Source organism: Cervus canadensis, chromosome 5, assembly GCF_019320065.1.
Source record: "Cervus canadensis isolate Bull #8, Minnesota chromosome 5, ASM1932006v1, whole genome shotgun sequence".
Taxonomy (NCBI): Eukaryota; Metazoa; Chordata; class Mammalia; order Artiodactyla; family Cervidae; genus Cervus; species Cervus canadensis.
In genome coordinates this window covers 10,834,423-10,849,296 of record NC_057390.1, presented here as the reverse complement: position 1 = coordinate 10,849,296, position 14,874 = coordinate 10,834,423, and the positions used below count along the sequence as shown (strand labels likewise).

Sequence of the window (14,874 nt, the reverse complement as noted above, 5' to 3'; positions counted from 1 at the left end):
AAGTCTGGCTCTACGGAACTTGAGCACCTAGAGGGCCCACCCTTGACTTGAGGCCCATCCAGCTGATGAAGCAGGAACAATCTGACTGTCCAAGCTTGGAAGAAGTTTATAGAACTGCAGTGGGTAAAATCGGATAGGGTGTTTGGGCTACTAAGCCCAGGGATGAGATGAACTGAGCTTTGGATGAGAAAAAGAAGAAGGCATTTCAGACTAGGGGTAGTGCTTGCACACAGGCAAAGAAACTGGCTTGGGCAAGGTTGAGGGCCAAGACCATGAGAGGGTTATCTGGCAGCAGCAGAACAGAAATCCCCACAGCCCCAGGATTCTCCAGTAAATGACGCTGATGGGGACTCTCCTTCACCCCATCCTATTCCTGCTAAGGCAGGGTCATTGGGCATTTAGTATCTGGAAGGATAGTTTGTGGGCTTTCCTGATGGCCCAGTGGCAAAGAATCTGTCGGTAATGCAGTAGATGCAGGTTCAGTCTCTGGGTGAGGAAGGTCCCCTGGAGAAGGAAGTGACAACCCATTCCAGTATTTTTATATACTGGAATACAGGAAACCCATTCTTATATAATCTGAATACTGGAAACCAGATTTCCAATGTTCTGGGAAATCCCATGGACAGAGGAGCCTGGCAGGCTATAGTCCATGGGGTCACAAAGAGTTGGACACCAAAGAACCAACTAAACAGCAACAGGATAATTTGTAGAGCTGTCAGGTAGCTTCTCAAGAAAGGCAAATTTAACAAGGACCCAGGCCAGTCAGTTCAAACTCCCCTCCTCCTCCACATCTTCTTTTCCTTCCCCTAGCTCCTGAATTTCTTTCCTCCTTGAGAAAGTCTTCTTAGATTGAGCAAATAAGAAATCGCTTCTCTTAAGACTTGTTATAACAGCTATTAACCAAATGCTGCATGCTCGGTCGCTTCAGTCGTGTCTGACTCTTTGTGACCCTAAGGACTGTGGCCTGCCAGGCGCCTCTGTCCATGGGATTCTCCAAGCAAGAATACTGGAGTGGGTTGCCATGTCCTCCTCCAGGGGATCTTCCCAACCCAATAATTGAATGTGAGTCTCCTGCATTTCCTGCTTTGCAGGTGGGTTCTTTACCACTGAGCTACCAGGGAAGCCCACCCAAATGCTGGGCATTACACATCATTTTTGTATATATTACTCAAATGTCAGACCTATTGAGTAGGTATTATTATTGTACCCACTTTACAGATTGGGAAGCTAGAGTTCAGAGCTCAAAAAAGGGAATAGTCAAGATCTGAATTCAAGTCACTAAGTTCTAAGGTCTGTGCTTGAATATAGTGCCCCCCTGACACCCCTTGGCTGTATTAAGCCCATTGAGCCTTCTGCTGCCAAAATGAAGATTCTCTAAATTCACCTGCTTTTGTAGACTGCCAAAAATATTCCTGTATTTTTTTGTTCTAGTGATGTTTGTTCTCACCCTGTGCTTCCTCTGAATCTGTAATACCAATTTAGGGCATGCATGTGTATGTACATGTGTTTTTGCCAATGTGTATATACATGCATATGCATACAAGTGTATATCTGTGCATATGCACATGTATGCATGTGTGTTAGTGAGTGCATGAATGTGTGAATGTATGCATGTGTACATGGGGGGGTGTTTGTACATATGAATGTGTATATGAGTAAATGCACGTGTGTATGTAAGTAGGCATACATGTACTTGTATAAGTGTGTATTCAGGTGTGCATGTACACACACGTGCATATGTATATGTGCATGTGTGCCCAGGCTACATTTTATGGACAACAGTTCCTGCTTGGTTGTTATGGGAACCACAGTTCTAAAAATGTTACACTGAATCCCACTCCATGTGGGCCAGAAAAACCAAAAGGGAGAGAGAGAGCTGAATAACAACAGACACATCTGGGGACCCAAAGCTGAGGCAGAGAATCATGGGCTCGGAAGAACTGGACAGGCACAAACCAGCCAGAAGTATGTCCTACTCATGGGGCCCCTGGGCTTGGCTCAGGGCCTCAGTCTTGCTTCTTCCCATCCCCCTCCTGATCCTTCCCAGTTTCATGCTCTCCAACCACTTTCCTTCCTTCCTCGGCCCCTTCTCTTTTCCTCTTCTCCTTTTAGGCCTTTAGGCCTTTTTGGTTTTGGCCAATCAATCAGCACAATAATCAGGCACTTAAGGTGTACTGGGCAGAAGGCCTAGTGATACAGTGGCCACACGTGTGAATCAGACAAGGTCTCTGCGCTTGAAGAAGCTTAGTAGTTGGAGGATTTGGTGGGAGGATTCACGTGGGTGGAGGGGAGATGACGGAAGAGGATGGACAATAAGTTTGGATCAGATATGGAGGGCTTTAACTGCAGTGTATTTTTTGTAGGAAGGTGCAAGCTGTGGTCAGTTTGAAATAAAACACTATGAAAAACAGTTTAGGGAAATTACAGTGCTGCGCGGTGTGAAATGGAAGGAGAGAGAATGGGGGCAGAGGGACCACAGAAGTGGTTTGGTATAGTACAAGCTTGTTTCAAACAAGGCCAGAGGTTGGGGTGAAGAGGGAGGAAACAGCACTCTCAGTTGCTTTGTCAAACTCTCCCCCATGTCCCACATCATCAAGATGCTTACTACTCTTCCCTGTCTTTCCAAGACGAGAGCCAGGATTTGAGTGAGGATTTGTTACTGATGTGTATGTGTGTCAAATTCTTCAGGTGCACTGGAAAGGAAAAAAATTGGTAACCACAGGCCCAACACATCGTAGGCACTCAGTAATAGTTGTGAAACAAATGGATATATGGAAACGCACTGGTCTTAGACCTGGAAAGCCCAGATGTAAGGTCCACTTCAGTCTCTCATTGTCTGTGTGCTCTTAAGAAAATCCCCAAACTTCTCGGACCTCAATTTCCTACTCTGTACAATGAGGGGTCAGTCAGGATGTTTTTGTAAGATCCTTCCAATTATTATGTGATTGTCATAGCCAAGGTGTTTGTATATGTGGAGGGGGTGGCATGGACTAAGGTGTTGGCAATAGGCACAAAGAGGATAAATGGGGGAAATATTATAATAGAGGAATCTGTATCTTCTGGCTTTAGTTTTCAGCACTATTGTGGAATAAACCAAAGTCCCTCCTGCTAAAGAATGCATGGACTGAGTCACAAAACATAAAAGACATCTGAAATGCTCAACTGACCTTGTAAGAAAGGGAAGAACATCTACTTGGACCACAACAAGGGAGCTAAGAGCAACAGATGAGAGCACAAGATGTGCTGTGGAGGTATGGAGAAGGAAGACCTTCCCATATTGCTTGTCTGTCCTGACCTGAGCCCTGGGTGGAGAAGGGGAGTTGCCTCTGAGAAGCTGTAACTACTTGAGTTAGGTTTGAACTCACAACACCTGCACAATATAAGAATCCTAAGCCAAGAAATTAACATAAAGATTGGCCTTCATCAGTTGATATTCCTGGAATGCCTGGCAGAAGCAAGCACAAAACTGCTCAGGAGAAACATACCCTCAACCCAGGCTACCGAATACTACTGACCAGGTAAATCCCCACTTAAGATGATCTCACAAGCTAAAAATTATAGTACATAAAAGCAAGCAATGTACCATGAATTAAGAGTGTGTAAGACCCTTTTGAACTTCAGTTAAGATCCAGGAAGTCTGAGTTGACAGCCTGGATGTGGGGGAGAGAGGGGTAGAAAATGAATCCCACAGTTATTTAGGTGATTTTGAGAACCATACAAATGGTGGTCTCCATTAGCATAAACTGGGTATACAAAAGGATGATTTGGTTTTAGACAGATTGTGTTTGAAATGGTGGTGAGCATCCCCATATAACATCCCCATATGGAGATGTTCATTATTCAGAGTCATGGGCTTCAGCTGGAGTAGAGATGAGGGCTGGCTGGCTTAGAAGTCCTCTGTGTAGCGGTGATAGCTGAAAGCCTAGGAATTAATGTGCTCTCCAAGGAGAGTGTTGAAATGGGGAATGAGGGTCTCAGAACTAAGTTTGGGAAAACACCCATGTTTTTGAGGACTAAATTAAAAATAGGAGCGAATAAGGAAAATGAGCTATTTGTCCCCGATTATGTTTGGGTCCTGGTTTGGGACAATTTTCTGAGTGTTTCATTTAATTCTTTCTATCTCTGGCCTAACATTCTTTTCCCTCAAAATCCCTACGGGAAGTTCCAGTAAACGGAGCAGTTTCTTTTGGGAATAAATAGCAGGGCCTTCTTAGCTGGGAGTTCTAGAACCCAGGCTGGGCCCTGGTACGAGCACCACTACTAAGCCACTTCTTTGGGGTGCATTTTTCTTATCAGTGATTTTAAGCCTAGGTGGGTGTGAGGACAAGGTGGGACACAATAGAGCTGACAGTACTTGATGGAATGCTGCTGAAGGGGGCGGGGATGGGGTGGTTAGACACCACTCACTTTCTGCCCTTCTTACTTGTTCAGGTTGTGTGGTTTGAAACCAGTTGCTTGAAATCTGGGTCTTTATGCTCTTTCTTACCCTACTCTGCATGGGAAGTATAGTCAGGTGGTCTATGCCTAAAAAGTGAAAGGTGTGGTCACTTAAATAGTAAGATAATGAGAGTCATCATCATCTTATGTCTCCATGGATCTACCACTTCCCTATCACAGTGTCTGGTGCTCCACCATTTGAGGCTCACTGCAGGGTTAAACATTGCTCCGTACAGGCTGCTCTGTGAAAGTGCTGACTCTCCTAGAACTGTTAGTTGCTCAGTCGTGTCCAACTCTGTCGAACCCACCAGGCTCCTCTGTCCATGGAATTCTCCAGGCAAGAATACTGGAGTGGGTAGCCATTCCTTCCTCCAGGGGATCTTCCTGACCCAGGGTTGAACCTTGGGTCTCCTGTATTGCAGGTAGATTCTTTACTGTCTAAGCCAGGGAAACCCCTCCTAGAGGAGGGAGCAGTGAATCCTTTACCACAGACTGGTTTGTTAGATACAAGGTACTCAACCACATGAAAGTACTTAGCACTTTGGGAGAAAAATGGGTAGAATTCACTGACTTGACAATTTTGTCTCTCGTCAACCGGAGTGGGAGGGGGTGGGTGGGGGGTGAGCACATCTGTGAAGGAATGAAGTGGCCAAAGGATTAAAAGCTGGGTTGATCTGGCACCTCAGGGCTGTAGGACTCTCTTAATTCAGGAATAGCTCAGCTGAGAAAAGAATGAAGTGCTCAAGACAGGTTCTATCCTTTCCTTAGCAGAGAGGAGCTATCGGGGAGGAGAGATGGGGGTGCACAGAAGGCTTTTAATACTCCAGCATCTACCCAAGATGGCCAGGAAAAGTAAAAGCTTTTGAGTTGGGAACTTAGGGAGTAAAGGGAGGGCCAAAATTCACCCATTACCCACTTTCCCCATCACAGGATCATACTTTCCTCACCATCCTCCTAGTTCCACTCCCCGCTTCTGCCCGCCTCTTTCCCCCAAAGCCATAGATGTTCACCAGGAAGGAGAGTTACAGAAAAGGGGCTGTGGTCACTGCATGACTAGGTGGTAAATGGACTGCTGTGGGAAAAGCAACTAATGTGACTGTGGGCCTCTGACAAACATCCTCTCCTTACTGGGCTTGGCTCTTCTCATCAGTGGTCTAGTTGAATGCTGAGTCCCTTCTGGCCCTGACAGCATGTCATTCTTATACAGATGCAAACGCACTGGCTGTGATAACCAATACTCTGGGCGTTCACAAACAGCACTGAAATACTGCAGTCTTTTACTGCTGTAGCTACTGCCTGGAGCTCCCTCTAGTTGCCAAATCTATTTCACCTCTTGCTAAGATGCCTTTCCAAACAGTGATTTTAAGCTGAGGCGCCGCCATGCTGGAGCTGGGAAAAAAGCATTGGCTTTGGAACCAGACAGATCTGAGTTTGACCCTGTCTGGGTTACCCAGCAAGTTACATTCTTTGCTTCCTTATGCTGCACTCAAGATTGCCAGGACTAAGGAGGATAATATACGCACAATGTTTAATGCCTAAGCCTCTCCACGACTCTCAAGTTCCAGAAACACCTTGAACCGTTAGGTCAGCTGTGATTAAATTCATTCGTTAATGCAGTACATATTTATTGAACGCCTATCACATGCCATAGTGCCTTATAGTAGGTGTGTAATGACTCCATGAGCATGACATCTCCTTTCTTTTCTGGCACATATCCTCATGGGGCGGGGGGGCGGTGGTCGGGGGGGGGGCGGTGGTCAGGAGCTTGGATGGCAGATTCAATAAGCTTTTAGCACAATAATTTTAATTGCAAAAATAAACAGTTCTGTCAACTGCTTGAGAGTAGCGTCTGCTTTACAAAAATTAACAACAAAAAGGAAATAACCCCAAAGCAAAACGTTACAACAAATGGCCGCTGAAAACGACATTGCTGTACAAAATTCTGCGCGAGACCAGCTCGGCGCTACCCCAGCCTGTCTCTGGGGGGTCTTGGAGGGGGCGTGGGGCGTGCGCCAGTTACAAAGAGTGTTTTAAGTTCCAAGTAAGTGCCTGCTCAGTGGGGTGGCCCAAGAGAACTTCCCTCCAAAGCGCTGCTGACTCAAAAGACAGCGGCTAGACCACGGGAGCTGTCCGTGGAGCTGGTGCTGAACAGGGTGTGTGCGGCGGGCGCTTCAAGGGAACTAGAAGCCGGACCAGAGGCCCGCCCTAGGGCGTGCCGAAAAAAAGTGGGCAGAGGACTGGGGAGGAGGGCGGAGGGTGGGGGCAGGTTTTCTCTTGCGTGCCAGATTGCGGCGCCCCAATCTACAAACCCATTTCACCCTCACAGGGCTGCGAAGGAGAGGCCCAACGAATAAAAGCCAAGGCCCTTGAGCCGCTCCTCGGCGCGCGCCTTCTGCTTGAGGTGCACCTTGCTGTGCCGTTTCTTCTCATCGCTGCGCGCGAAGCGGCGGCCGCACACGTCGCAGGCAAAGGGCTTCTCGCCCGTGTGCGTGCGCACGTGTGTGGTAAGGTGGTCGCTGCGGCTGAAGTTGCGGAGGCAGATGCGGCACTGGAAGGGCTTGTGGCCAGTGTGGATGCGCAGGTGGCGGTTGAGCTCGTCGGAGCGCGCGAAACTGCGCACACAGCTCTCCACCGGGCAAGCAAACGCCTTTGCATGCGGCCGAGGGCAGAAGCAGCGTGCGCTGCACTTGCCGCCCCGGCGGCCCTTGCGCCGCGCCTTGGCTGGGGGGAATGGGGCCGGCGGCGGTCCAGAAGGTTCAGGCACAGCACTGCTCGCGGGGATGTCCGCCACCAGAGGTTTCGGGAAGTCCGCCGCGGCGCTGCGAAGGCCCAGCGGGGAAAGCTCAGGCTGCGTACCATCTAGAAACTCTCCGCCTTCGCCGCTACTCCCTCCCTCCCCGCTAGGAGGGGTCAGGAGCCCCGGGAGGCTCTCGGCTCCTTCTCCTAAGTCACCCGGGGCCAGCGGGAAAGCATCGTAGGTCGCCATGGTGTAGAGTCTGCTGGCAGGGCCACTCGGCAGCTCCGCAGGGCAGCTGATGGACAGCAGGTCTTCAATCTTGGCCCCCATCGAGGGGAAACGGGCCTCCGGGGCGGCCTGGTAGCCTCCCTGTGACCCACAGCTCCCTGGAGCCCCGGCTGAGAGCAGCTCCCATGGAGAGTACGGACCTTTGAAGGCCGAGGCAGTGTCCAGCGCAGGGGAAGCCGGAGGAGCCCGGAGGCCTGGCTTGACGTCGGGTGGGGAGAGATGAGTCTCATACAGGCACTGTGAGGGAGCGCCCGCCGAGGGCGAGGCCTCCCAGAACGCCTCTGGGAAAGCGGCAGCGCCCAGATCAGGGGAGAAAAGGTCTGGTGGACCTGGCAGCAAGGCGTCGGAGCCTGCGGAAAAAGAGGCGTCCAGAGGAGACCGGGATGCTGCCGCCTCAGAGCCGGAGAAAGGTGTCAGGCCTAGGATGCCCGACATGAGGTTGAAGAGTGCTTCTGGATCGTGCGGGTGTTCGGGTACTGCCTGGATGAAGAAGCTACCACTGTAGCCGAGGCCAGGGGGAGGCGTGGGCGCAGGCCCCTCCAGGAGGCAGGAGTCGGTTAAGTACTCCCCGGCGCCACAGCTGCTCAAGGCCCAGCTCAAGAAATCACCTGCTGAGGAGGGAGCAGGAATCAGCTCCGCGCACATCAAAGCCGGAGCCTCGGACAGCCCGCAGACCCTACCCAAGAAGCCCTCGGTGCTCGCTGACACACGCAAAGTGTCTTTTGCACATTCCGAATCAGCAGGAGCCGGCATACGCCCCAAGACATACATACAAACATGCACACACAAAACACACGTGCAAAAGCAAAAGGACGCCTGGATACACGCACAGGTTCCTGCGGAGGCGCTGGTGGCCCGGTGTGGGTGGGACTGGGGGTGCGCACCACAAGACCCCGAATCTCCTTCCGCCCCTACCCCTACCGCTCGAGCGTCCCCATCCCTGCCTGTTCTCAGGCACCTTGCGTCCCCGCGGTGCGCCGCCGTCTGAGCACCCCTGGCCTCGCTCCTTACCTCCCGGATAGCCGGCGACTGCGGATGGGTCCCTGGCGGGCAGCCGGGTCAGGTCGGTACTGGGTTCAGAGCAGCAGCCCTCGGTAGACTTTACTAGGAGCGCGTCGGGGCCGGAAAACTCGCTAAGGTGGAGCATGGCTCGGCTGCGGCGGCGGCGGGGCTCCCGGGGCCTCGCCCGCTGGGCTTGGGGGCGCGCGGATGGCGGAGAGCCGACAGTCAGGGCGCCGGCACCTCACAGACCTAGAAGCTCGGACTCCTGGCTCTCACCTCTGGGAAAGGCTTGGGAAGGGGTGGCTGAGGCGCCCTCGCGCTGGGAGGTGGCAGTTCCTCGGCTCTCCAAAGCGCAACCGGGCTCCCCCAACCCGCGGCCCCCCCACTTATATAGCAGCGGCGGCGCTGGCTCAGGGCTTCCGACTCCCCGGGCCACTGCCATTTCGGGAGGCCCCGGCCCTGCCGCCGTGACGTAAATGCCCAAACATGGACACAGGATGTGTGCCGGGGACTCCCGAAAAGGAAAACTCGGGCTGTGACGTCGTTGCCTCAGCCGTCGCCGGGCCCGCGCCGCTGCGTGCGCGCGCACTCCCCAAGCGTGGAGCCCCGTGCGCGCCGGGACCGCGGGTACCCCTGGCTGGGACGCTGCGCCGCGTGGCTCCGGACGTCTAGAAAGTGCTCTTCTCTCCTGGAGGCAGACGACGAAAGACGGCTAAAAAACCGCGTGGACTTAGGGATTCCATAATTTGGGTTCGAAGCCTCTTTCTATCAACTACTAGCTGTGTCGTTACATCTCCCCAAACGTCGTTTCCTCACCTGTGAAATGGAGATACACATGTCCACTTCATAAATTTGCTATGAAGAGTTATTGGATTAGAGCATATGAAATTCTAGGCACAGGGGCACTCAATAAACCGTAGAGATAATTGCCGTAATTCAGTATTTGCTCACGTCTATGTGTTTTTCATTTTCTTAATAGTTTTGTTGTTTTTGGTTAGTTTGTGCTAAGAAAAATAACATTTAAATTTAAAAGAGTCATGTCTTGAGAGAAAACGTCAATTAGCACAAAATTGTATATTCAAGATTGAAAAGTAAAGATCTCTCTTTACCCACCAATTTTTTTTCAGAAAAAATTATGCATATGCAAGCATACACACTGTCTTGCAGTAGCATTTTCCCCAACTTGTAACAGCTGAGAGATTGACTCATGTCCTAACATAAAAGAACTTGATCCTTCTTTTGTAAGGCTGCATAGTACTCCACAGCAAGGGCCATCAATTTGTCCCTTATCCATTAACATATAGAAAGTTTCCAGTCCTTTGCTTGCCATCGTTGTTGTAGTCTTTGAGTGTATAAGTGTGAATATATCTGTGGGATAAATTGCAATGAGTATAATTCTAGATCTAGTTCAGTTCAGTCACTCAATCGTGCCTGACTCTTTGCAAACCCATGAATCACAGCACGCCAGGCCTCCCTGTCCATCACCAACTCCTGGAGTCTACCCAAACCCATGTCCATCGAGTCAGTGATGCCATCCAGCCATCTCGTCCTCTGTTGTCCCCTTCTCCTCCTGCCCCCAATCCTTCCCAGCATTAGGGTCTTTTCCAATGAGTCAACTCTTCGCATGAGGTGGCCAAAGTGTTGGAGTTTCAGCTTCAACATCAGTCCTTCCAATGAACACCCAGGACTGATCTTTAGGATGGACTGGTTGGATCTTCTTGCAGTCCAAGGGACTCTCAAGAGTCTTCTCCAACACCACAGTTCAAAAGCATCAATTCTTTGGCGCTCAGCTTTCTTCACCATCCAACTCTCACATCCATACATGACCACTGGGAAAACCATAGCCTTGACTAAATGGACCTTTGTTGGCAAAGTAATGTCTCTGCTTTTAAATATGCTATTCACGTTGGTCATATCTTTCCTTCCAAGGAGTAAGTGTCTTTTAATTTCATGGCTGTAATCACCATCTGCTAATAAGAGTATGTAAAATTTTGATACAACTGGCAGTAGTCCTCCAGAGAAGTAGGGCCAATTCCTGGTCCCTCTTCCCTCACCTACAAGGTTTGAGATGCCTTTATAGTAGTCTTTTTTTTTTTTTTTTTTCTGCCTTGGTATAAATGACTGTTACTCTAGGGATATTGTTCCCAGGAGCACACAGAGAATTTATAGGCTATACATGCCTGGAATCAGTTCCTGGAATAACTGGGCTTCTTCTGCAAAACTTAAAAAAATATATTTCCAAGTGTTAAGGAGGCTGTGGCTCTTGGCTACAGAAGGCTAGTCAACTCCAGCAAAGAAGCCTGCCTGCCCTCCTGATCCCATCTCTCTTCTTCTATAGTTTTCACTTTGTTTTATTTTCTCATCTTTTAAAAATTTTCATTTTATTTTGTGTTATAGTTCACTTAGCTCCTTTCTGGACCAAATTAGGAAAGTAAGTAAATTAAGTATGTTTTTCTTTACAAAGAGCATCAATTCTTGAGACTCTGGGTGCCAGATGGTATGGAGGGCAGGTTGGGATCCCGTCTTCCTTAGGAATGGAAACGGAGTCATTTAGGGGTGATGGGCTATAGCATGACTGGCAGTATATCTCCAAGCCCCCCTTGCCCAGCCTCCTTTTTCAAGGGAGACTGCCAGGAATGCCCAAAACCCTCCAAATGCTCATGTGTTTACCCTATGTTCATTATGCAAACATTCATTCATTTAACTTCTCAATGTTTGTTCATTCAGTATTCATTCCTTAAGTGCCTACTATGGATCAGAAGGTAGATTTTGGTTTTTATTCTACAAGGACTGTGAGATATATCTCCATCCCCATTCCACAACAGTGCTAAAGTGTGTTCACAGAATATGGCATCATATAATCACCCAAAAAACACATGCTGACACGCTTGCATTCATTTTCTTGTGCCTGGAATTCACGTACGTCCAGAATGACCTAACAAATGCCATAGACATAGGTCGTGTTAGCAGCACATGTGTTTCCATGTAGGAAATGCAGAAACTCAGCACTTGTCTGTACGGATTAGGCACACAGGCCACCATTTCTTTTATACTCTATTTCAGACCCTGATTTGAATCCTAATCCAAATGCATTGCCAAAGCCAGGTGAGCCCGTACCAGACACACAGGGCACACATGTCTCCAGTCCTTGCTGGCATCTTGCTGCCTGGGAGGGAGGAGGAGTGGGGAAGTTTGACTAGGCCGGTGGCCAAGGCTCCCCAGGTTGCCCCGTCGGGCCAGATTGGCCAGCCCCAGGTTCTCCGTCCCTCTGCTGTTCTTCCCTCTGCCATAGCATTCCTGCTCCCTCTTAGTCATGGATAATTCCCCTACTCCTTTGGCAAGTTCCCAGGCCATTGCTGCTCTTTGCCAAGGGCCGTTGGGCTAAGTCTGTGTTAAGACAAAGGTCCAACTTCCTTGTGTTAGAGGCCAGGCCTGGAGGCAGAGCTGGGAAGGCAGAGTGATTAGGAGAGGAGACAGGGGACACAGCTTGTGTTCTGGGTGTGGGCTGGCCCGCATTCCCACCCCTGCGTCCTCACGTTCGGTGCATGCACATCCCCATACTCTCACACATGGGACCTCTGCAGGGCAGTTGCATCTACATTTGGCTCTTTGAGGAGGAGGAGGGAATATAAAGGAGGAATGAGCATTTTGTAGCCCTTCACAACTCAGCCCATCTTACTCCCAAATTTTAAGAGCTTGAAAATAGATCATAAGGAATTCCCTGGTGGTCTAATGGTTAGCATTTGGCACTTTCACTTTTGGCTGGGGTTCAGTCCCTGAACAAAAGCTCTATGGAATAATGAATTGAAGACCCACTTCAGAGGAGGAAACACACTTAAAAATGTTAAACAACTCCCTCAAGGCCACACTTCTATTCCGTCGTGGGACTGACAGTCAAGCCCAGACTAGCCTACTCTGTCAGATAATTTAGGAAAAGATCATTCATTTTACAAAAAGATTAAAATAGCTGTATGTGGCAAATCTTCCTCTAGCTTTTCAAATGTACAAACTCCATTTGGCTAGTATCCATCCGTGCAAGAATTCTCTGGAGTGACTGCCATTAGGAACACGGTGGGTCATCTCAGATACATGCTGAGGAGGACAGCATGCAAGGCTCTTGGGAGCCAGTGTGAAAGGTGGTGGTGGTGATGATGTATCTGTGACTGTGGGCAAAGCGAGAGGAAATTTCTGGCTTTCGTGGGAAAAGGTGATGGAAGGAGAGTTTGCTTTCTAGACAAGCATTGAATAGACAATTACTGAACGAATTAATGAATGAACAAATTCATTCATCAAATGTTCATTGAATACAGCCCTGTGCCAGGCGCTGCCCGGGCCCTTCAGATGCGGATGCCGATGTCTCGGGGGTGAGATTGGAAGCTCTGGATCCAGGGAGGGTGGAGGGAGAGGGATCAGAGAAGTAAGCCTCCCTTTTCTCTCTTCTGGGAAGGGCCCAGACCCTGCCATCATTCTGGTAATGCTACTGTCTCCTCCCCCACTCCCCACCTTGATCTTTCTGCTCTAAATATCATTGTGTTCAAATAATAGTGTATATTTTAAAAGACTCCAAGAAGACAGCTGCCTCAGAGTATTAATCATGAAGAGGCCAGCGCTCAGTCTCCATGGCGACTCCTGGCACAGAATGCCGAGGAGCAGCTCCACGTCCCACTTCCTGGAGCCATGGAGATGCAGGCACACAGCGTTTCTCTTCTTCTCTTCTCTCCTCTAGCCCCTCTCCCTTTCCTTTCTTCTTCTCTCCTATCTCCCCTTCCACTGCCTCTCATTATTCTCTCTAGAGAGTTTATTTAAAAGCAGGGGCAGAGGCAAGATCCAGATACCCAACTAACACAGAGTAAGGCCATTGATGCTGCAGTAGAGATGAAGTTTGTTTCCAGTTGCAATTTCTGCAGTGCATAGCACGCCTCCCCAAGACCCTGCAGTGCCCCTATGCTTCACTGGCCACTAGGCCAGAAGGAGTCCAGTAACTGTCCCTGAGGCAAGTGACCCACCATCAGGGTCCTTCTTTGTACCCCTCCTCTTCCCTGACCATGTTCAGTTGTTGGTTTATGGTTTGGATTCTCAATATTACTGGGTGTTTTTTTTTTCTTTTATGACCACAAAAGTAACATAGGCTCATTGGAAAAAGACAAACATTAAAATTTATAATGTGAAAAATGGTACATACAATTCTATACCCAGATATATAAAATTAAAAAGTTTCAGGTTGATTCCTTTAGGTTTTCTTCATGCATATTCACTTCTCGTCCATCTATTCAGCTGTAGCATTGTTGTACTTGTCATTATTTATACCAATGGTATTGTACTATACATACTCTTGTATGACATTGTACATTGAACAGTTTTTCTTTTTCCCTAATTATGGTACAGACTAACTTAAAGTCTTATAGGTTATAACCATATATATGTATATATATATAAATATATCCTTATATTTCTATAACCTTGTAACCTATAGCAATTAATAATTGCTCCAGAGTATTCCATCACGTCAATATATCTAATTTTTTAACTCAATAGTTTTCTTTTTTCACTATTGTAAAGAATCTGGCAATGCACAGCCCTTTATGCGTACTTGGTGTACTGATGGGGTAATAGCAATACAATATGCTAGGCGACATTTGTGTACCACTTACTATGGGCACTATTAACTGGGTAATGAGAGCTTTACATGTACTCGCAAGTACATGTAAATCTTCACGATGACTTGTTAAGTACTATTAACTATTTCTGCTTCATAAATGGGGAAATCGCAGCATGAGGAGGTTAAGAAACGTACTCAAGTTTACAAGGTTAAGACTAACCTACAGTATAATCATAGACTAGATTCCAAAAAGTAGAATTCCTAGGTCAAAGGTAGAATATTTAAAATTACAGTGTATGTTGTCAAACTTTCCTCTAAAATGAGTGTTCCAATTTGGGGCCAGAGAGCAGCATATGAGAGCCAACCAGTACGCATTTCTGGAAAAGGTATTCCCGTGATATTTTAATTTACATTGTAAAATTATTAGTAAGGACAAGAAACTTATCATAGGACCTTATTATTTCCTCTTCTGTGATCTAGGGACCTAATACCTCATCCAGAGACTTCTGAGTGGGAGCCTTTCTTGTGCTCCTTACATTCCTGCAGTGGACACTGGAGAGGAGGCTGTTCTTGCATGAATTGGTGTAGTGTCTAGGGGATTTTGTTCTTGCATGAACTGGTGTGGGGTCTAGGGGATTTTTAACTCTCCTTATTTTTTTTTTCTAGTTTGAGTCATGGTGGAGGTAGAGAAAAGAACAAGGTGGCTGGAAACCACTCAGGAAAAACTTCTTAGATTCTCCCAAAGCAGCTTCTAAACTTCTCTCACAGGAGAGAGGGAGGTTATTCTTTCTTTTATCTTCCATTCTACACT

The 14,874-nt window shown here is 48.2% G+C and overlaps 1 protein-coding gene across 2 annotated transcripts; it reads right to left on the bottom strand.

The window, feature by feature from the left end:
* Nucleotides 1-5,871: 5,871 nt before the first annotated feature.
* EGR4 (early growth response 4) lies at nt 5,872-9,245 on the bottom strand. Of its 2 annotated transcripts, none has more exons than XM_043470428.1 (2): nt 8,474-9,245; nt 5,872-8,073 (listed from the first exon to the last, which is right to left on the bottom strand). In XM_043470428.1, the coding sequence occupies exons 1-2, from the start codon at nt 8,607-8,609 to the stop codon at nt 6,758-6,760; spliced, it is 1,452 nt and encodes a 483-aa protein (XP_043326363.1). In that variant the 5' UTR covers nt 8,610-9,245; the 3' UTR covers nt 5,872-6,757. The 2 variants fall into 2 exon arrangements, with proteins under 2 accessions (XP_043326363.1, XP_043326362.1); XM_043470427.1 differs by having other exon boundaries at nt 5,872-8,070.
* Nucleotides 9,246-14,874: the final 5,629 nt, after the last annotated feature.